This window comes from Carettochelys insculpta, chromosome 4 (assembly GCF_033958435.1).
Source record: "Carettochelys insculpta isolate YL-2023 chromosome 4, ASM3395843v1, whole genome shotgun sequence".
Classification (NCBI taxonomy): Eukaryota; Metazoa; Chordata; order Testudines; family Carettochelyidae; genus Carettochelys; species Carettochelys insculpta.
The window spans coordinates 97600103-97623319 of NC_134140.1; the positions used below are offsets into that span (position 1 = coordinate 97600103).

At 46.4% G+C, this 23217-nt stretch overlaps 1 protein-coding gene across 2 annotated transcripts in view; it reads right to left on the minus strand.

Annotated features, from left to right (window-relative positions):
- HSPA4L (heat shock protein family A (Hsp70) member 4 like) overlaps positions 1-23217 on the minus strand; it is a 78012-nt gene that overhangs the window by 13289 nt on the left and 41506 nt on the right. For both annotated transcript variants that reach the window (XM_074993327.1, XM_074993328.1), the window contains exons 12-14: positions 13459-13661; positions 7775-7876; positions 6099-6239 (exon numbers count right to left, since the gene is read on the minus strand). In XM_074993327.1, the coding sequence (XP_074849428.1) occupies positions 6099-6239; positions 7775-7876; positions 13459-13661 (446 nt within the window). The remainder of the gene's footprint in view (positions 1-6098; positions 6240-7774; positions 7877-13458; positions 13662-23217) is intronic.

Here is a 23217-nt window from a genome sequence, read left to right on the forward strand (position 1 = left end):
AAGGAAGGTCCTCAACTTCTGTTTGTAATTCCTTAGGGATGCCAGATGTCTGCAGCCAGGATACTCGTCGCATCACCACTGCAGTGGCAGTGGAACGTGCTGCTGTGTCCACCATGTCCAGTGCGATTTGGACTCCTGTATGTGAGGCCGTGTACCCTTCCTGGACTATAGCCTTTAGCACTGGCTTATTGTCTGGGAGGTAATTATACAAAACTGATATCACTCATGGGTGACGTCTACACTAGCCAAAAACTTCGAAATAGCCATTTCGAAGTTTACTAATAAAGTGCTGAAATACATATTCAGCACCTCATTAGCATGCGGGTGACCACGGCACTTGGAAATTGACGCGGCTCGCCACCGTGCGGCTCGTCCAGATGGGGCTCCTTTTCGAAAGGACCCCAGCTACTTTGAAGTCCCCTTATTCCTATGAGCAGATGGGAATAAGGGGACTTCGAAGTAGCCGAGGTCCTTTTGAAAAGGAGCCCCATCTGGATGAGCCACGCAGTGGCGAACCACATCAATTTCGAAGTGCCACAGCCACCTGCATGCTAATGAGGCGCTGAATATGTATTTCAGCACTTCATTAGTAAACTTCAAAATGGCCATTTGCATGGCAATTTTGAAGTTTTTCGCTAGTGTAGACATGGCCATGAACTATCAAAATTATGGTTAGAGGGGTGTGCGGCATATACTTAGCCATACGTAGCAGTAAGGTGGAGGATGAGTATACCTTCTGCCCAAATAGATCTAGTCTCTTTGCAGCCTTATCTGACACTGTAGATTTGTACTGTGGTGCCTTTGACCTCTGCTGGGAGGATTCCACGACAAGGGAATTTGGTTGGGGGTGGTTAAATAGAAACGCCATTCCTTTTGACGGCACAAAGTACTTTTTGTACACCCTCTTACTGGTTAGCAGAATAGAAGCTGGAGTTTGCCAGATGTTTCCAGCAGCCTCTGTGATGACCTCATCCAATGGGATGGCTATCTTTGATGACGTAGGAGGTCTCAGATTTTTGAGGAGTTTGTGCTGCCTCTCTTGTACCTCTGCCACCTGTATATCCTGAGACTGGGCAACCCTTCTGAACAGTATCTGAATCTGTCTATGGTCATCCAGGGGATACGTCTCCTGGGATGACCGCCTCATCCAGAGAGAACGAAGAGACATCCGTCTGATATGCCTCTGTCTGTTCCCGTGATACTTCCTGTGTTAGCTCCCGTAGGTGTTCCAATGGGGAATCAACAGCTGGTTCTGGATCCTCTCTTGGAGGGGACAGATAATGCCTCCTTGGAAGAGGAGATGAGGACTGTCTATATGAGGGGCATGGATGCAGGGATCTATCCCTGGACCGTGAGTAACTTCAGTGCAGGTGGTAGTCCTCCCGATAGAGGTGTACGTAGTGGCAGGGACATGAGCCTGGTGATGAGGATCTGGAATGTGAGTGTTGCCTGTAACTATGATGGTGGAAGAATTGAGACTATCTAGATGATATAGACGGGGGTGGGGATACCCTGTAGGGCTATCCTTGTAGTTGACACAATTGTCAAATGTCAGGTGAAGGGTGCCTGAGCCAGGAAGAGGAGGGCTGCAGAAATGGAGACAGTGGCCTAAGGAAAGGCAATGGTGGCGTCAAGGGTCTTTCTGGCATGTATGATTCTGGAGGAGAGCTCAGAAACAGAGGGAATGGTATAATGAAAAGGTCCGGGGAGGGGCTTCAGTGCTGTGTCTTAGAACGTGCTTTCCCAGGTGCCAATACGGATGGTGCCATGCCCGGTGGCAAAGTTTTCGGCATGGGTATTGGTGCCGCCAGTTCCACACTCGGTGCCGTGGCCTGTGCTTCCGCCCAACCAGAGGTCTTTGGCACTGCAAGTCCCTGTTCCGGGGCCACTGGTTCCGATGCTCTCGGTGCCAGGGTTATTTGTCTGGTGCTGTAGTCTCCGGCACCTGCCACTTAGACACCTGCAGGATCTTCAGTGCCACGTCTTTGGAAGTCTGAGACCCTGGCAATATCTTTTGTTCCCTGGGCCTAGCATCTCGTTTAGATATAGATGTGTCCCGGCTCTGTGTCTCACTCATCCTGCTCATGGATAGTACAGGCAAGGATCAAGTAGGAGATGTTTTCTTTCTCTTATGATCCATGGAGGTCAGAGAAGTCACCTTTTGCTTTTGAGGAGCTGCCTGGCCTTCCGAGGAGTCAGCTCAGTTGTTTCAGGCTGAAGAGAGTCTTTTCAAATAAAATCATTTTCACACTCATTTCTCTGTCCTTCCTCGCTCTAGCAGTGAGTTCAGAGCAATGAGGACACTCTTGAGGCACATGGGCCTCGCCCAAACAGCGAATACACTTGTTGTGGCGGTCAGAGGCTGACATAGCCTCGCTGCATGACTCTCACTTCTCAAAGCCTGCCAGAGACTTTTTTCCCCCCTCTCTTGAATAACTCAAGGTAGCTTAACTTTAATTAGGGTACTTAACAGGTACTAAGAACAACAAAACAGTCTGTAGATAAGTGTTAACAGGGCTATGCTAAAGACAAGAAAACTTATCTAATCATTTTAGCTTCCCCCCTTCTTACTACTTCTCTTTTTAAGTAAAAACTATATACAGTAAAAGATTTTAAGGAACAGTTAGTAAAAACTAGCAACTAGTAAAACAAATAAAGGGTTTTATCTTTTCAGACGTTGGAGCTGAAGCAAAGTCTGCAGCCGCTGGTAGTTGAAAGGAACTGGCACGGACCGGATCGCGCACATGACCAAAAACATGCAAAGGGACAACGTGTTTCTACGCATGCGTGAGCCAATGAGATACAGCTTGGAAATCTCCAATCTGCAGCACCGGGGTGAGCACCGGAGCAGCCACAGGGACCGCTTGAAGAAGAACGTGTTAATACAGGTGGAGAGCCACTTAGACTGTTGTTGGGACAAGACGGGTAGGCCTTTGGACCATTTTGCGGAGGACAGGAAAAGCCTTAGGGACTTATGCCAAAGTTTCGTGCAGTTGATGTAAAAGGCCAATGCTCGACGGACATCCAGGGTGTGCCACGCCACATACCCATATTTTTCCCGAAGCCGCATTCTGATTGTGTAAGTGAATGGGTTCGTTAATGTGAAATGGAGAGAGAACCTTCAAAATTAACTCGGGATGAGGGCAAAGGGTGTCCCTATTCTTCGTAAACACAGCCTAGGGAGATTCAGCCATGAGGGTGTCAAGATTCCCAACTCTTCTGGCTGATGTGATGGCAGCTAGGAACGAGACCTTCATCAACAGATGAAATCAGGAACACGTCGATAGGGGTTCAAATGGCAGTTTGACGAGGCCCTTGAGTATGTGGTTAAGGTCACAGATTGTGTGTCCTCCGGTCCCTGACAGGGAGGTGTTTTACAAACCCATCAAAACATTTGGGTGATGGGATCTCCTTCCTTGCCCATCCTATCATCTGCCTCGTGGAAAGCTGCCCAATCCACGGCATGCACCCAGATAGTGCTGAGGGCCAAGCCTGACTCATGCAGATGCAGCAGGTAGTTAAGGAAAACAGGAAGAATCATGGTACAAAGCAGCATAGGATAGTTGGCACCCAACCAGAGAGAGAGAGAGACCGCTTCCACTTGTAGAGGGAGAACTTGTCCACGGACTCCCGTCTGCTGTTAACCAGGAACCTTTTTACCCTTCCAGAGCATGCAATTTCAGCACTCTGGAACCATGAAGGAGCCACGCATGTAGACATAACTTGAGCATATCAGTGTGAAGAGTGCAGCCAAAGTCCTGAGGCAGAATGTCACAATGAGGAAAGGAATAAGGAGCCACTGCTGACATCCAATACAGGTAAGGATACCAAGTTTGTCTTGGTCATGCTAGGGCTATCAAGATGAGATAGGCCCAGTCCAGTCTGACCTTCATCATAAGTTTTTGAATCAAGTGGAGGAAATACGTAGAGATGTCCCACTTGGTGAAGAAGGCATCCCTGAGGAAACATCTCCCCAGACTGGCTCTGGAGCAATACTGGTGACACTTCCTGTTGACTCAGGTAGCAAACAGATCTATGCATGGCTGGCCCCGAAGTTGAAATGTTGAGGGCTGCCACATTGATCTCCCACTTGTGTTGGTCGCTGAACAGACAGAGCATCTGCCCTGACACTGAGCACCTGGGGGAGATATGTGGCAGTAGAAGTGACATGATGCCAGAAGCATCAAGTCCACATATTTATGGTCCCTCATTTCTAGGACAGGACCAAACCCTGCTCTGAGAGTTGATATAGTACATGCAGGTGGTGTTGTCCATAAGGATGGATGACCAACCTGTTTGCCAGGTGCCTTTGGAAGTGCTCTCAACCACAGCAGCCCACCTGGAGTACCAAAAGGTTGATGTGGAGTGCCTGTTCGGTGAAAGACCACTTGCCCTGAACCATACGAGAGCCCAGATGGGCCCCCCATCCCATACGGGAGGCATTCATAGTAAGGGTGACCAACAGAAGCAGCTGGTAGAATGGCACCCTAATGAGAATGTTGCCTGGACATGTCCATCACTGGAGAAAGGCAAGAACACATCATGGGATGGCCAGTTTTAGATAGTGGGTCCCTGCCCAGAGAACAGCATGTGGCCAGCCACGACTGAAGACCGAGCATGCAAAATCTGGCCAGTTTGACCATGTACGTGGTCTCAGCCATATGCCCCAGCATCTTGAGGCAGACAGGCACCATGACAATAGAGACTGACGTACCACCAGAATGAGATTGTGCAGGGCCTGAAACTTTTGCAGAAGCAGATGGTGTTTATGTGAACCCTGATGAAGTCTAAGGATTACATGGGCTGAAGCATGGACTTCTCATAGTTTATGTGGAAGCCAAGGCTCAACAATAGGTCTATGGCGACTCACACCATGTGACAGGCCTCGCTGAACAACAGTCCTTTTATGAAGCATTGGTGATGTTGATCGTGCAGGGAAAACCATGGTAGATTTTCCCACTGGCATGGCCATGCAGCTGGTGCTGAAGGACAGGAGCGTGCCAGAGATAGGTCCAACAATGTGGGAGGGGCATCAAGCTAGGCAGAGGGGTGTGCTAAATCAATATCTTCGGCGTTCCATGCCAAAGTCTTTGGAGATGGCTGCTCTGGGGCCAGGGATTGGAGGGACTTTCCATAAACGTACGTTCTAGGCCTGTTGGCTCGGTCCCTCCTGGCCCTCACCATAAAGCTGGAGCAGTGGGTGCAGGCTTGCATCTGGTGGCCCTCACCCAAACACCTAATACAGGAAGCATGGCCGTCACAGACCAGCATGGCTTCTTTGCACGTGGCACATTGCTTAAAGCCCAGGAAGCCCAACATGGTGATGACAGCAGAAAAATCCTATACTAAAACTTTTGTTTTTGTAAAGCTGTCTAACGCTAACAGGAAAGACAACTTGGATGGGCTACAAAAAGACTAACTACCAACAAACAATTCTTTTGCAGAGAAGAGGATGAAGCTCTGTCTATGGCCAAGGACAGCAGAGAAAGAACTGATGGTGCACCACATGTGCACCAGATAGCATGAGGAGGCGATACTGCGCATCACAGCAAACCACAGCTATAAATGGATCTCCAAGCATCAGTGCGAGGATGCACCAACACCCAAAGTGGAGCACCCCTGGGGACGCTACTCGAAGAACAAAATATGCTCCATTTCTAGACTACTTTTTACCCCCAGCTCCAAGACAAATAGGATAGCTGGAGATAGAACCTCTCTTAAAACACAGACTGAAAAAAGTTGCATCCTGGTCAATTCTATTTTTGCTCCAAGGAGAGCTAGCCCTTCTCAGCCAGCTTTCTCTAACATACTATAAAAGTATTTCTTCCTGGAATTTCTTAGATTCATTGCAAGCCCCACACAAAAAGACTTGTACTGAAGTTAGTGGTTATGGTGGTTTAGCCTGAATTACACCGACTTTTAGAGACACAAAACAAGAAAAAAAAAACTGGTATGACCAATAATAGTGATATTAGTGGAATTTAAAGTGAAGATGGTAGTTTAAACTCAAATGAACTCTGCAACAAGTAAGTGTACACAACCAACTGTTTCTTGGACAAGAATAATTCTTTGCATTCTTTATGGAACTATGCACTTACCTCATTTTCTATGTAGCTATTGATAAGATCCTGCCCCAGTTGTTTATACAGGTTAGCCTGGATAGGTAGTTCAATACTTTTGATCTTTGCTTTAGCTTTCACAGGCTGAGACAGATGATCTGGCTTGTCTCCTGACGCAGTCTATGGAAAAATTATATTCTGAGTATTACCTGACAATAACATGTATCAGAGGGGTAGCCATGTTAGTCTGTATCCACAAAAACAATGAGAAGTCCTATGGAACAGGGTCTTTGCCCACAAAAGCTTATGCTCCAAAAAGCTGTTTGTCTGCAAGGTGCCACAGGATGTCTCGTTTGCGTGTGTAACATTTCTCTTGTAGTCCAAGGCTATGCGATTAAAAAGGAAGCATAACAAACAGCCAAAGAGAACTACAAAAATTTACATTGCTGCACTATCCCAGAGACACTACTATCTTAAGACATTTACTTACCTCTGCAACTTGTGTTCTTTGAGAGGTGTTGTTCATATCCATTCACATGTAGGTGTGTGTGAGAGCTCAGTTGCCATAAACTTTTTCCCCTAGTCAGTAGTTGACAGGGTTTTTTTGGGCTGAAGACATGCCTCCATCAATAGCACTTTGAGGTGTTCAGCCCGTCCTTTGAGGTCCTTGGCTTGGAGGTTTTATAGAATGGGCACTGGTCCCGCTGGTGACTCTCACCCAGACACTTTAAGCAGGCTGAATGAGGATCACTTTTCAGCATGCGCTTACCACAGTCACCATAGACTTTGAAGCCTAGGGACCTTGGCATGCCCCAGCACCAAGGCCTTGAGGAGAGGGAACCACCTCCATACTCAGGGCCCAATGATCAACACTAATAACAACCGAACCATTAACTATTTAAACTATTAACACCTAACAGAACTATTTACAGCTACCAGCTAAAAAGATTGCTCCCGTGAGTGTTGGGGAGTTCCAACAACTAACACAGCAAGAAGGAACTGAGAAGGGGACAGGATAGGCAGTGCCTATATTGGCGCCACTCCATGGGGCACCACACTGAACAGATGGCTACCGGTTAGGGGAAAAAAATTCCAGCAACTGAGCATACCCACACACACACAAATACCTACACTGGAATGCACATGGACAATCACTTGAACTGTGTATCACGTTTATCTTCCATATCTAACTCTTTCTGAAAGGCAGCAGGAGTGTGAGACTCTAGTAAATTTAAAAATAAGACATTACAAAATTATTGAAGCACTAGCAACTCCTTATATTGAATGTGATTAAGATGAGAAATCACTACATTAAACCCTAGCCAAAAAGAAAATCAGTTCAAGTGCTCTTTTAGTTGCAACAAAATCACTGGTGCTTGCACTTCCATTATCTCAGAAAATTTCGTCTTATGTCATAACATCACTATGAATCCCATTATTTCTTTTATGTCAACTTTAAGAAAATATTCTATTAAGTCATACGAACATCACAAAAGAAAAACACTGGAAATCATCCTTTTAATTGTACCACTGCACTACTATTAATTGTAGTTTTGATACTCCTCGAATAATCCCCCGTACTTCAGTTATGAGCTGCACATTGGGGGACGGACGGACACATGCACACAATACCAAGCAAAAAAATGAACATATGAGGGGAAAAAAAAATGAGGGCAAATAGATAACAGTTTCCCTTATCAATATTTGATATAAACCTTTGTTTCAGTTCCTAGTTGTTCACTTTCTTCATCTGCTTGGGTTGGCTGTTCTACCTGACTTTTGTTATTGCCTTCCTCTTGGTCAACCTGCATTTTATCCTAGGAAGAGAAAGAAATATATGTAAAATCCACCCTTGCTCAAAGATGTTCTTTTGATCTGAGTCAGCCACAAGTCAGCATTATAAAGCACAGTTAAATCTTAATTTAAACTAAGAACAAAATCCTCGTCTGTATTCTAATGAAAGTCACATGTCTGATGCAGTGTTAATCTATGTACTTAATTCATAAAAAGACAGACTTTTACAGTTTAAAAAATCAGAAGTGGTCCCTTTGAATTTGTCTCTTGACAAAGTTACATGAAGCTGACAATACTTACACATTTAATTGACCATAAATTGTGGGCAAGGAATAGAAAAGACATTTTAAGATCACAACACTGACATGGGTAGGAGAGGAAAAGACTTTCTATGGAACAGTCAGAACTTCAGATATATTGCATCATCACAAATGCACACTTTGTGATAGCCAATCTGAAAAAAATTTCATTGGCTTAATTTTTACTTACATATATAGTCACAGTAGGACAATGAAACTACTATCCAGCCTTAGCCTGTTTCTACCCATGCCACTTTTCCCAAAAACTGGCATGCTAATAACGGCCTGAAAAATGCTAATGAGGCACGGATGTATACTTTCAGCACCTCAGGAGCATACAGATAAATTTTCATTTTCATTTAATCTATCATTAGCATAAATTTTCAGGAAGAAAGGGCTTCTGGAAGGGGGATTTCCTTCCGGGAGATCCCCCAGGTGCTGCACCTCTACACACTGTTCTGGAGTCCGGAAGAGCTTCTTCCGGACTCCAAATCACAAAATGTTAGGACTGTGAGGAACCTTGAGAGGTCATTAAGTCCAGCCCCCTGCCCTCATGGCAGGACCAAGTACTGTCTACACCACCCCGATAGACATTTATCTAACCTGTTCTTAACTATCTCCAGAGATGGAAATTCCACAGCAAATGAGAGTCAGAGTGATGCTGTTGCAACAAAAAACAACCATGATTCTGGGATGCATTAACACGTGTGTTGCAAACAAGACACAAGAAGTCATTCTTCTGCTCTACTCTGCACTGGTTAGGCCTCAGCTGGAGTAGTGTGTCCAGTTCTGGGCACCACATTTCAAGGAAGACGTGGAGAAATTGGAAAGGGTCCAGAAAAGAGCAACAAGAATGATCAAAGGTCCAGAGAACATGGACCTGTGGAAGAACGGCTGAAAGAACTGGGCTTGTTTAGTTTGGAAAAAAGATTATGGGAGGACCTGAAAAACGCTATCATATATCTCAAAGGGTGTCTTGAGGGGAAAAAAAAACTTGTTCTTCTTGGTCTGAGGATAGAGCAAGAAGCAGTGGGCTTAAACTGCAGCAAGGGCGGTTTAGATCATGTGCCCATATGCTAATGAGGCATCGGAAATTTACATCCACACCTCATTAGCATTTTTGGGCTGGCTGTTAGCATACCACTGTCGGAAAGAGTGGCGTGTCTAAGTATTACTGCAATACTTATTGGGCACACTACTGTCATTCTGTATACAGAATCTGTTGCTCCAGCGAAGGGGAAGATGCCAAGAGCTTCTGACACTGGTCATTCTTGGGCAGGTACCAAGTCAGCACCTATTCAAAAACCAGTTTTGTGAAAAGACAGGGTACATCATCCCAGTTTAGGTTTCATTTTTTCCTGAAAGACTAAAAGGAGGGTAACTACACATAATGCCCCGCTTAGAAAGATTTAACTGGGAGCTCAACTACCTAATTCCTATACAGTGGAAACTGACACTTCTCAGATGCATGAAAAAAGCAAAAGCAGAGCAGGCCCAAAAAATTAGCACTTTTTTCTCCGTAAAAGTCAAAGTACAGCGCATGTAGCATACTGGAACTATTTTTAGACAACACTAAGTAGTTGCTGGTGTTTCTTCTGGATTTAAACAGAAAACAGCGATTCCCCGCCCCTTTTCCCCCTCTAAGTAACAGCCCTAAGATTAGTTCACCCATTCCTGACTTCTAGTTTCAAGTTTTAATGATGACATCAGTATCACTGTGAACAGTTACTGAACATATTAAGTCAATTCAACTAACAGCTGAACTATTTAGGAACAAAGATTTTGTCATGTAAACATCTTAAATAATAACAACAGCATTCTCCATTTTAACACAGCAGAAATCTCTCCTATTAAATTGTTACATAGGCTCAACTATATCAATATCAATTAAAACAAGGGCAATAATGTTCAGAGTTCAAACTGAAGCTTGGAGTCTCGAGTATGTTAAAACCTCAAAACAGCGTAAGAGACAAGTCCGCATGATTTAAAAACATGGACTTTGATTTATGATTCTAATGTATTACATATATTGAAGACTTATTTCAGTTATTATTAGGAAAGCAACAGTCCTGCAAAGCAAAGCCATACAGCATCGATATCAAAAAATGACATGCTGTTTCTCGAATTCAAAACATGTATTTACTTGGTAGTCACATTTACTCAGCTTGCTTACAGTGAATCCTTAAAATGTTGAGTAGTAAGTTCAGTATCATTAGATTGCTAAATTTTCCTTCTGTACTCAAAGGAAAATTACCATTTGTCATAATAGGAATAGAAGTGATTTAGAAAGAGTCAAGTTTCTGGATTTGTCACAGAAAACAGGAGTGCAAAGTCAATTACTTTTAAATTTCTCCTTTATAACTGACAGCAACACAAAAATGCACATGAACATTTATTTCCTTATAAATTATTTTGCTAGTCTTTCAAGTGCTACTTGACTGCTTTTTGTTTTGATTTATTTCCTTGTATGTCAATAAAATTTGCTGTGAAACTGTAGGCATCAGCATGTATGCCGCACCCACTGCTAGCATGACATAATTTAGTTTGCTGAACTATTGTTTAATAAGGTACTTCACAGTATAAGTCTACTTCTGCCAAGTTCTTAGACTTGCCTTTTCAGAAAGGACACCAAGTTTTCAACTTACTGTTCTTACTGTTCACACAGACTACCACAGGCAACAGATGGAAAATGTTCTCTACATTTAAAGAGAAATAGTTAAGCATACTAGATATATGAATCACAAACCTTATTGTCAGAGTCAAAGGTATCATCCTCAATTATGAAAGAGGATTGCTGACCAGAGTGAAAACAGAAGACAGGTTAGGAAGAACAGAAAAAAGGAAAAAGCCTAGGGATTAAAGTGGTTACTTTTGTACTGAGCACACTATTATTAGTCTGAATATTTTCCATTTATAGTACACTGCATAGAAATTTTAGCCAGGTCTTTTTCCATTACTTTTTATTTTTATTGATTAATGTGTGTCTTCAGAGGTACTTTTTGAACTCGAGAAGTTTAAAATATCTAACCCATTCAAGTTATCAGAGCACAAAATGTCCTTATGCTCATGTAATGCTAACTGCTCTACCACTTGTTCTACTCTTCAGAAAAAACACTGAATTCACCAAGAAAAACTGGAAAAATATTACTGTGGGAGGAAATGTACATGTTTGGAAGAGAATGCTTCTTCTAAGCAAGTGTGAGTCCCTGTCTTGAAGAGCTTACAACCGAAAGCAGGCGAGTTTAAGTGTAAGAGAACGAGAAAAATGAAATTAGCACAGATCTCCTAGAAAACAAAAAATTAGTTTCAAGAATGGATTTAAAGGACTGGCTAGGCAAGGTACTTCACTTACACAGGCTATTTCAATTGGAGCAGCAATGTTTTGGAAATAGTGGGGAAGATGACAAATACCGAGAAAAGAAGTTTAAGTAATGTCCAAGGGGAAATGAACCAAAGAGACCAGATCGAGAGCAGAACAAGCCCAGTTACAGAAGCCAAAGGATAAATTTCAAAATGAGCACCAGCAAAAGCAGCACACAGCTTGTGCCAAGTACAAAGAAGTCAGACTTTATTACCCAAGTGTTCACTTTTCACCTCAAGCAGTTTCTCAACTGCACTGGAAGTCAAGGCAGTGAGAATACAGTATGCTCACGTGTCTTCCGTATTAATTAGTGGTAAGACATGAGTGGATGATGAATTTAAGTTAGGACATAAGGGCATGTCTGAAGGCAGAGGGCAAGGAGCACTGCTGAAGGGAATGATCAAAGATGCGTAAAAGGGGCACTTCATTCAGAAACAAAGACAGGAACAGAGAAAGGAGGATTGACTGACTGGGTCAATATGGTAAGAGACATCTGCAGTCACTAAGAGTTGGAGGTATCACAGTCACAGAACACAGGAACTGTTTATCAAGACCTCAGGCAGAACTGAAGAAATATCTAGAATGGGCAGCGGAAAAAAACAACGTGTAATTGAATAGCAGGAAGTTGATTCATTATTTTCACGTGAAGTATAAATATAAAAGTAGTGAACACAAAGTGAGAGCCAGGATAGCCTAAGATGAGAATAAAAAAAAGTGTGGGTGGACTTGAAGTGTCAGTGGAGTTGATGACAGATGCTAGAGACTGGCAAAGCAGCAAGTGTTGGAAGGAAGAACAGATGTTACAGGTTAAGGTTAGAGGTAGCAAAAATTAAATGAGCAACAGCACGAAGGAGGAGTGAGAGCTCTTCCTGTTGCCAGAAGGCTGCATGCTACTCTGACATTCTTTAGGGTCTCCCGTGGAATTAGGGCCTACTCTGAGCCAAGCACATCACAAAATAAAGGCAAAAATGAACTTAGCGCAGACAGTAAACTTGTCTGGTTCATGCGGCTCTCTCCAAAAGAGCACAGCAAGAACAGGAAAGTAAGCTTGCCAATTGCTTTACCGACAGCTTCATGTCTACAGTTGCGCACTACAGACTAACGTACAACTGTCTTTCTCCCCAAAAGAGCAATCTGGCGCCCCCCATGACTTGCAAGCTTCCAAAGTTAGGACATGCTGGGGTAATGGAACTGAAATGAAGATATGAATTTATGCCCAAGTTTTATGGGGATTATGTCACTGACCAGAGTATCATCCAGTTGACAATCTGTGATTTAAGTATGGCATCACGTTAAAATACTGTAACATTTCTCCCTCCTCTTTCAGTCATGCAAGCAAGTATGCACTTAAAGCTTTTCAGCATTAAACTATATAAAATGAAAAAATGCAAACAAATGAAAGCAAGTTGACTTGCACTGAAGCAATGTAGCAATTTTTCATAGGATGCACAGAACATGGAACTGTTTTCATTGGTAGGCTTCCTTCGACGAATTTATTTTATGAAGCGTTTTATACAAAAACCCTCAAAAAAAAAAAAGCCACAAACCCACACACGCTTATTTACCTGGAGATTAGATACACATCTTTCCTTCAAAAGCAACATTGTTGCCCTTCAATGCAATTATTAAAAAATGCAGAAAACTGTTAGAGAAACTGAGGAAACTTAACACTTTCCTGTGGGTATCTATGTGAATATTATTTGCATGCATCTTTTAGACACTCTAAGATCCTTGGAGTGAAAGCTATCTGTGTCTTATGTAGCCCTGAACATAATCATGAGCATGACTATAAGTTCAAAGATGCATACAAATAAGATTAAATGATAATGCAGGCCAGTTTTGTAACAAATAGTAATGGAAGTGGGAAATAAGTCACTCAAAAACAGATTAGAATTAACCTTTGATTTTGTTCCTTTGTTGCCATTACAAGAGAAATTTTACTTACCAGCTCATCATCTTTGCCTTGATTCTTACATGATGATTCTGCATCCATAGGTACATCATTGTGATCTCCTTCCACATTTTGCTTTTCTATTACTGATGCATTAGCCACACTGAAGATTCCATGACCATTAACACGTACTTTAACCTTCACTTTGGAATTGTCACCATCATACTGGGGACCAACATTCTGAATAGTGAAACGTCCTAAACAAACAAGCAGCATATGAGGTTTTCCAGAATGTCTAGAATGTCAATCATTCCTCAAAAATACTCCAATTTTAATCTTGGTTCAGCCACTGACTGCAACACCATGGAAAGTCACTTCAAAAATCTGCCTCAACTACAACTGTAAAATAGAGAGAGGTTTTGCAAAAGTTTGTACAGAGAGAATAAAACACAGAAACACCTTTCATTAAATAGCCCAAACTGGCAGAACTCGGCTCATCAGTAAATGGGGATTTTATTGATAAAACACTGCTATCCTGGAAGACTATACTTTGTACTTCATTCTGTTAGCCCTTCCTTCAGGCTTTTCTTCAGCTTGTCATCTCCAAAACAGTAGTACGACTTAACTACTGACAATTTTACAATTCCATTCCTCTTTCAAGAAATCACTCTGCTTGCATGTCTTTCTGCAAATTATTCATTCAGCTTTCATTGCAATCATTCTGCTTTTACATGAATCTTAGATCAGACTACAGTACTGCACTTTGAGAGCACAAAATAGGCCACAATTGAAGCTTCAGCTAGTACAAAATCTGGTTCAGTTACAGGTATGTTTCCCAGGGGCACAACGCCTTCTATTCACCTGTACAGGCTGCCGACTAGCTTAAAGGTGCAAGTTGAAGCATTTGAGAGCCCTTATTTGTTTGGATTTTGCCTTCCTCAAAACCTAAGCCCAATGTAAGTTCTCAGAACTGACCCTGTAAATCGAGAAAGGTTTGGAATACTACTTGGCTCTACTAACAAGGTACTATCTTGTTAAGTAGCCTTATCCAAAAGGAAAAAGTGTCAGATCCACAAGAGCACACACTAAGTTTTTGAAGATGTTGAATCCAAAATGATCTTGCAAGGTTTCCAGTATTACCTCACAGTGTCCAGAAAAGCACATTGTGGGAACAAGGGAGTACAAATACTCTACAACCAACACTACTGTGAGAAAGTCCCATCATCAGAGCTGCACTGCTAGCACATCCTCAGCATGAATGTGCAAAATCCATTCTGAAGGACTAAAGTTTTTTACATATGTCAAACACAACAGTTTGACAGTCCACAACTGGATTTAAGTGGTATGGTGGATAAACAAGAATAGCTCCAAGTATCAATATGTAATCTAACTTAAGATGTTGTTAGCATCACAGTGACTTGGTGGAATAAGCCTCATAACTAGATTATTGGTATAAAGAGGTCTAGTTTGTTCAGGAAAAAGAAACAAGTTGAAAACGGAGGTGGTGTTACACCATGTTCCAAGAACATACAGACTTGCTCAGTGGTCCAGAAGAAAGCGTCAGACCATTTGAGTGTCTTTGGGTAAAGAAAAGCAATGTTAAATAGAAGACTTCATGGTATGGCACCTACAGTGAACCACCAAATCATAAAAAGTTAGAGTAAGAGATGTTTTCAGGGATAGGAATAGCTTAGTGGTTTAAACACCAGCCTGCTAAACCCAGTGTTGCGAGTTCAATCCTTGAGGGGGCCATTTAGGGATCTAGGGCCAATATATTTAAAAAAAAAAAAAAGTAGGGGGATGGTGCCTGGTCCTGCCAAAAGGGCAGCGACTAGACTCACCCTCCCAAGGCCCCTTCCAGCTCAATGAGATGAGTATCGCCTTTTTTTTTATTATTATTATTTAGAACAAATAGTCAAAATACAAAGGTCTGTTTAGTAACAGACAGACAGACCAATAAAACAGCAAAAGACAAAATTTACAGTAAGTTCATGGAGTGACAAACTTTCTGTTCCAAAAAGTGAGGGAAGTAACCAACTGGAGAAACATCTGAGACAATTTCTAAAAATGAAAATAAATCAAACTCAGAAAATTATAGACCAAACAAACAATCGAACTTCAAAACATGTAAAGATACCAGGAGTTATTAATCAACTTTTAAGCGATTGTTATGCATGAATGTCATCAAGAATAACCTGCATGGGTTTGTCAAGAAACTTGATGCCTAACCAAAGAGAAGTTACTCACCATAGTAACGGCGGTTCTTCGAGATGTGTCCCCATGGGTGCTCCACAATAGGTGTCAGGCTCGCCCAGCACCGCAGATCAGAATTCTTCCAGCAGTTTCTCCTGGATCATGCATGCGCCGGCGCACGCCGCTCCCCTGCGCGCCCCCGGCCACGTGCGCGATCCGGTCCCCGCCAGTTCCTTGACCAACCGCCTCGAATGCTCCTGAAAGACGCTAGACAGAGATCTGAAGCAGGGAGGATGGGTGGGTGGTGGAGCACCCACAGGGACACATCTCGAAGAACCACCGTTACTACTGTGAGTAACTTTTCTTTCTTCATTGAGTGTCCCCGTGGGTGCTCCACAATAGGTGGCTACCCAGCAGTAACCCAAGAAAGGAGGTGGGTAATCGGTTTATGTGGAGCTTGCCCCCACAAGGACTGCTGTCGACAGACGGGTATCTTTTTGGAATACCCGACGTAGGGCATAATGCTTGGCGAAGGTGTCGTAGGATGGACCAGGTTGCCGCTCTACAGATGTCTTTCAAGGCGATGTCCTTGAAGAAGGCTGTTGATGCCGCCACCGCCCTGGTGGCGTGAGCCCTAGGCAGGGCCAGCAAAGGAGTCTTTCGAAGCTCGTAGCACATTTTTATACAGGACACAATGTGCTTTGAAATTCTCTGTGAAGAGAGGCCTTCCCCTTTTGACCTGGGAGCGAGAGACACTAGAAGCCTGTCCATTTTCCGGAAGGATTTAGTTCTGTCTATGTAGAAGGCCAAAGTCCTCCTCACGGCCAGGAGCTGTAGGCGTGCCTCTTTGCTGGACCTGTGAGGCTTCGCTTCGGGTAAAACGAGGGTAAAACTATTGGTTCGTTAAGATGGAACCCTGAAGAAACTTTTGGAACAAAGGCTGGGTGCAGCCGTAAGGTTACCGCCTCCTTTGAGAATACTGTGCAGTGCAGCGTTGCCATAACTGCTGTGAGCTCACTGACCCTGCGAGCTGACGTAATTGCAAGGAGGAAGGTTGTTTTTATCCTAAGGAGATGTAGGGGAACTGTGGCTAATGGTTCAAAAGGTGGACCCGTTAGCGTGCTGAGCACCAAGTCCAAGTTCCACGATGGTGGAAGCGGTTTCCGAGGGGGGTACAGGTTTACCAACCCCTTCAAGAACCTGGTAACTATAGGATGGGCGAATACCGTGGGCCCCTCCTCTGTATGCCGAAAGGCTGATATAGCGGCGAGGTGGACTTTTAGCAAGGATAAGGAAAGCCCGCCCCTCTTGAGGTCCAATAAGTATTCTAGTATTATCGGTATAGGAACATCAAGGGGAGCTAACTGCTTGGCAGAACACCAGGCTGTGAATCGAATCCATTTCTGCTTGTAAGTCTTCCCGGTGGATGTCCTTAGGCTACTTCCAGGACTTGTTGTACTCCCTCCATACATGTGCCTTCTAAGGAGCTGAGCCATGGATTAGCCATGCTTGTAGGCGCAGGCCCTGAGGGTGCGGGTGCACTATGGACCCCTGAGCCTGCGTGAGTACGTCTGGAGCCACCAGTAGAGGGAGCAGTGGGCGGTCCGACATGCGCAGAAGCAAGGGAAACCATTGCTGCCGATCCCACGTTGGGACTACTAGTATCATGCGAGCTCTCTCCCTTCTGGCTTTCTGCAAGGCCTTGTGGATAAGCGCTGTGGGGGGGAACGCGTAAAGTAGGGGGTCCTTCCATGAAATCATGAATGCGTCCCCCAGGCACCCCCACCCCACTCCTGCCCTGGAGCAGCACTGGGGACACTTCTTGTTGTGCTGGGTGGCAAACAGATTGATCTGGGGAAACCCACATGTATGGGAGATCGGTCGTAGCAGATCGGAGCAGATCTGCCACTCGTGCATGAGTGCAAAGCGCCTGCTCAGCTGATCTGCTTTCGCGTTGTGAGCGCCCAGCAAGTACGAGGCTTTCAACGTTATGTTGTTGGCGATGCACCAGTTCCACAGTCGGACTGCTTCCACACATAGGGCACGGGATCGGGCTCCTCCTTGTCAATTTATGTAAAACATAGGAGGTATTGTCTGTATTGATCCCGACTACTTTGCCATATATGCGGTCTCGAAAATGTTTGCAGGTGTTGAACACTGCTCTGAGCTCCAGTATGTTTATGTGCAGTGTCTGTTCCGCAGGGGACCATAGCCCTTGCGTCACCTTGTCGCCGATGTGCGCTCCCCATCCTATGTGGGAGGTGTCGGTAGTAAGAAAAATAGAAATTTGTGGTTGGTGAAAAGGTACCCCTGCTAGCAGGTTCTTGGGGTTTACCCACCACTGCAGGGATTTGCACACCTCTGTCGTGGGCGATACCACCCTGCGGACAGTGTGGGATGCCGGTTTGTGGACGCTCGCCAGCCAATGCTGCAGGCTTCGCATGTGCAATCTGGCATTTTGTACCACAAACGTCGCTGCCGCCATGTGGCCCAGCAGCTGTAAGCACGTTAAGACCGGCACCGTGGGGCTCTATGTGATGACTTGCACCAGCGAACTGATGGCGCGGAAGCGGGCGTCGGGTAGGTACACCCTTGCTGTGATAGAGTTTATGCGTGCCTCTATGAACTCTGTCTTGTGTGGGGTCGGTCTTTGACTTCGCGAGGTTGATGACTAGGCCCAGCGAAGAAAACGTGTCCACTGTGACGCGGATCATGCGTAGGACCTCTGCCTTCGAGGCCCCTTTCAGTAGGTAGTCGTCCAGGTATGGGAATATAAACACCCCGTCTGTGCGGGTAGGCTAACGCCACTGCCAGGGTTTTGGTAAAGACTCTGGGGGCCGAGGAGAGGCCGAACAGAAGAACCCTGTACTGGAAGTGTTCCTTGCCGACCATGAAGCGGAGGAAGCGCCTGTATGCTGGGTGGATCGTTATATGAAAGTAAGCATCTTGTAGTCGAGGGCTGCGAACCAATCTCCATCGTCCAGTGCCGTGAGTATGGAGGCGACTGTGATCATCTGAAAACGTTGCTTGTGCAAGCAGCGGTTGAGGCCCCGAAGATCTAAGATGGGCCTCCAGCCTCCTGTTTTCTTCTCTGTGAGGAAGTAGCATGAATAAAAACCTTTCCCCTGGAATTGTTCCGGCACTCTTTCCACCGCCCCTATGAACATAAGGTGGTCCACCTCCTGCTTGAGCCTCGCCTCGTGGGTCATGTCCTGGAGGTGAGGCCTGGAAGGAGGCTTCGTCGGTGGGAGCGACTGGAAGGGGATCGCGTAACCCGTGGCTATGATCTCCAGCACCCATTTGTCTGTGGTGATCTTTTGCCATTGGGAGTGAAACGGTCTGAGGCGATGATGGAACATGAGATGAGAGTGGCATTGTGCGATGGCAGCCCTCGACATGCCCGTCAAACTTGTTGCCTTTGGGCCTGTCCCGACGGTGTACGGCTTTGTTGAGAACGTCATCTGGGAGTTCTGTACTGTTGCTGTTGTTGATGTCGCCCTTGGTCGTAGCCCTGTTGATACTGTGCACGCTGTGGTTGGTACAGGTAATATTTTTTCTTCCTATATGGAGGAGTATAAATACCCAGGGTTCTAAGTGTAGCTCTCGAGTCCTTAGAGTGGAGGACTGAGTCGGTTGAGTCTGCAAACAACTTGTGTGTGTCAAAGGGAAGATCGACGGTCTTCGCCTGTAGGTCCCTTGGGATACCCGATGTCCGGAGCCAAGATTCTCTACACATGACTACTGCTGTAGCCGTTGAGCGCGCCGCCGTATCTGCCACATCCAGGGCGATCTGGACTCCCGTTCTCGAAGCTGCGTAGCCCTCTTTCACAATTGCCTTTAACACCGGCTTCTTATCTTCCGGAAGTGAATCCATGAGAGAAGTAAGCCTGGAGTAATTATCAAAATTATGGTTCGCTAGGTGTGCTGCATAATTTGCCACTCTCAGTAGCAGGGTAGAAGAGGAATATACCTTCCTGCCAAACAGCTCTACCTTCTTGGCGTCTTTGTCTGATACCCCCGATTTGTACTGAGAAGTCTTTGACCTCTGCTGGGACGACTCGACCACCGAAGACTTTGGTTGTGGGTGACTGAAGAGGAACTCCATGCCCTTTGCCGAGACGAAGTACTTCTTATCCGCTCTCTTGTTCATAGGCGGAGCGGTGGCCAGAGTCTGCCATATGGTGGTGGCTGACTCCATAATGGCTTCGTCCAGTGGGATGGCAATTTTGGATGAAGCCGGGGGTCTCAAATTTTTCACGAGTTTGTGATGTTTCTCCTGCACTTCTGCCGTTTGAATGCCTTGCGTGAAAGGCACCCTTTTAAACAGCTCCTGGAACTGTTTGAGGTCATCCGGGGGAGCGACATCCCCGGGGACCATGGCCTCATCTGGGGAGGATGAGGAGGAACCACTCGCATAAACCTCCCTCGAACTCTCAGGTTCCTGCGGCTGATGATACACCTGCTCGCTGGAGGATTGCGAAGGAAAGTCTCGGGGTTCTAAAATTAACTCCCCTTGAGATAACCGTGTTTCCATCCCCAATCGAGAGTGTCCACGGGGTATTGGACGGCCGGGGGGAACTTGCCCCTGGGCATAGGCCTGGGGTGTCTGTGTCCAGCATGATAAGAACGACCGTGGCAGCACAGGCACGGGTCCGGGGATGGAGACCTGGACCACTGTTGGGGTGTGTACCCCCGATGTCTGGGAGAGCAAGACCTCCGCGATGACACAGATAGTGGTGAAACCGGTTTGTGGCAGTACTCTAGAGGATCCAATCCCAGAAAGGGTGAAGGTGACCCAAGCCATGGCGACGCTGGTTGGAGGAACAGAGGAGGAGGTTCTGGACAGGCCGGTGGAGGCCCAGGCCTTCTGGGTGGTGTGTGTAGCACAGGGGGAGGGCTTGTTGTCAGTAGCAGCGCAGCCCTGTCTGGAGAACAGCTGCGGTGCCGGGTTTTTGTTCTTGCCTTTCCCCTCCCCTGCGGGGCTGGCACCGCCCCCTCCCGCACCGGAGATCTCAGCCCCGCTGTCGGCGCCGCACTCGGCCCGCTCAGCTGCGGTGCCGCGCAGGTAACGTCCTCCGGTGCCTGCAGGCTCCATGCCTGTTGGCCCTGCACCGTTGGTGCCGCGGGGGTCGGTGCCGCCGGTTCCGGCGCTAGCCTGGCTGACGCTCTAGGCGCCGTGCGTGCTGGCTGTTTTGTAACCGGAGGCTCAGCCTCTGCCACGTGCGCTGCCGCTTGCCCGAGTATGCGGCTGGGGGCTGTGTGCTCCGCCCGTCCCGCTCGCTGAAACCGCCGGCAAGGATCGAGCTGGGGAGAGCTTCCTCCGTTTCTGCACCGAGGGGGTCAAAGAAGCTGCCTTCCTCTTGGAAGGAACCCAGAGGGCCCTTCTGGTTGAGGCCTCTCCAGCAAGTCCGGCTGGAGGGCCTTGTCAAACAAGAGCATTTTAAGATGCATTTCTCTGTCTTTCCTGGCCCTGGCTATGAGCTTAGCACAGTGGGAACACTTCTGGGTAACATGTGATTCCCCCAGGCATCGGATACATTCACTGTGCCCATCGGAGGCCGGCATGGCTTCACGGCAAGACTCACACGTTTTAAAGCCTGAAGAGGCCATCGCGGTGAGTCTTTTACTGTTAATAGGGTACTTAGCACTTAATCTGTGCCTGTTTACCCGAATCGTGGACACTGGCCTGCAGGGCAGCGGGCGGCCTACTGGCCTTACGTCCACTCTTCTTCTCCGCTCCTCTCTCTCTTTTTATTATATATATACTTTTTTTTTTTTTGATATTCTCTTTGTCCTCTTTTTTTTTCCCCCCCCCCGGAAAAAAAACAACAATTTACACGTAGAAACACTATCTAATCTGACTCTGGCCGTAGCCTGAGCGGATTCCGTCTGCAGCTGATGGCGGTTGAGAAGGAACTGGCGGGGACTGATTTGTGCACGTGGCCGGGGGGCGCGCAGGGGAGGGGCGCGCGCCGGCGCATGCGCAATCCAGGAGAAACTGCTGGAAGAATTCCGATCTGCGGCGCCGGGCGAGCCCGACACCTATTGTGGAGCACCCACGGGGACACTCGATGAAGAACCTCACTTTCTTCTGTGACAGTATTACTGGCTTAGTGGTTGTGGAGAAGCATTAGCAGGGATATATATTCATTTCAGTAAGGCTTGACGGCCCCACAGGACACTCCAACTAAGAAAATACTGTGCGCACAAATATAAAGTGGGGGCAAAACTTACTGAAAGTCTGTACTCATTTGTTCACATTCAGACTGGGACAATATACCTCGTGGGGTCTTGCAGGAGGTCACTCCTGATTCTGACACCATTCAATATGTTCATTAATTACTTCAGTAAAACTGTACAGGCTGAATGGCTCTTATCCCATATTTTCTGATCCAACAATATCTGTAGTCTCAGCCAGACTGGCAAGCAGCCCAAAAGGCTACGAGTGGAGCTGCCACTGGCCCTGGGCAGGGAGCCCCTGCGGCTGGCCCTGGGCAGGGGCACTGCAGGCCATGGACAGGGAGCCCTGGTGGCCAGGAGCGCAGAGTTGCTGTCAGCCCCAAGCAGGAACACAATGCGCACTGGGGGAGGTGGTAGTAACAATGTGGGGAGATAAATGCCTCCCACTTCACCCAACCACCTCCTGCCCGTTCCTCTTGTCAAGAACACCCCACCCTGCTCCTACATCCCCTTCCTGCCAAGACCCTCTTTCCCCCACCATGCTCCTGCACAGACCCCCACGCTCAGCCTGTTCCTGTACCCTCACTCCCACCCAGACACCTCACCTATAGCTTGCTCCTGACCCCCACCCCCCCAACCCCTGCTGCACCTTACCTCCCACCCAAACCCCAGCTCATTCCTGCACCCTCCCTCCCAGCCAGACCCCAACCACCACCACCCCATCTTACTCCTGCACCCTCCCTTCTGGCCAGAACCCACACTCCCACCTCATCCCAGGGGGGACGGAAAAAAAACTGACAGGTTCTGCACAGCTCCATGACAGGAGCTCTGGCCCCAGCCCCACAGCGGGGGCCTGTGCAGCACGGGCTGCTGTGATAGAGCTCCAGCCCCAGCCCAGTGCCATGGTGGAGGGTCTAGGGGTGGGGGGCCTCCTGCACCAGCCCTGTGCTAACAAGGCGGCCTTCACAGCAGGAGCCCTAGCCCTGTCCAACCCCCTCCTGTACTGCATGGGTGGAAGAGGGGCGGCGTGGAGCTCCATCCATGGGCCATCTAAAATTGGCTTGCGTACCATCAGTGGCACATGTGCTGGGAGTTGCCAACCCCGATCTAGGTTTTAGCAAGTGACAAACTGAATCTGAATCAACAAAATGATGCAATTGCAAAAAAAGACTAATATTCTGAAGCATATTAACCAAAATGCTGTATTGAAGATATGAGAGGAAACTTCTCATCCTACTAACTATAAGGGTAGTTAACTTCCGGAACAGGCTTCCATGACAGGCATGGAATCCTGATTGCTGACCATTTAAATTCAGAGTTGGCAAATATCTATTATCTCAGATAATCTAGGTTTACTTGGTCCTTTCACAGACACTTTGGAGTTGACATTCAGGCCCCTTCTAGCTTTTCATTTCTGTGATTTTTATGCCAAGAAATTTG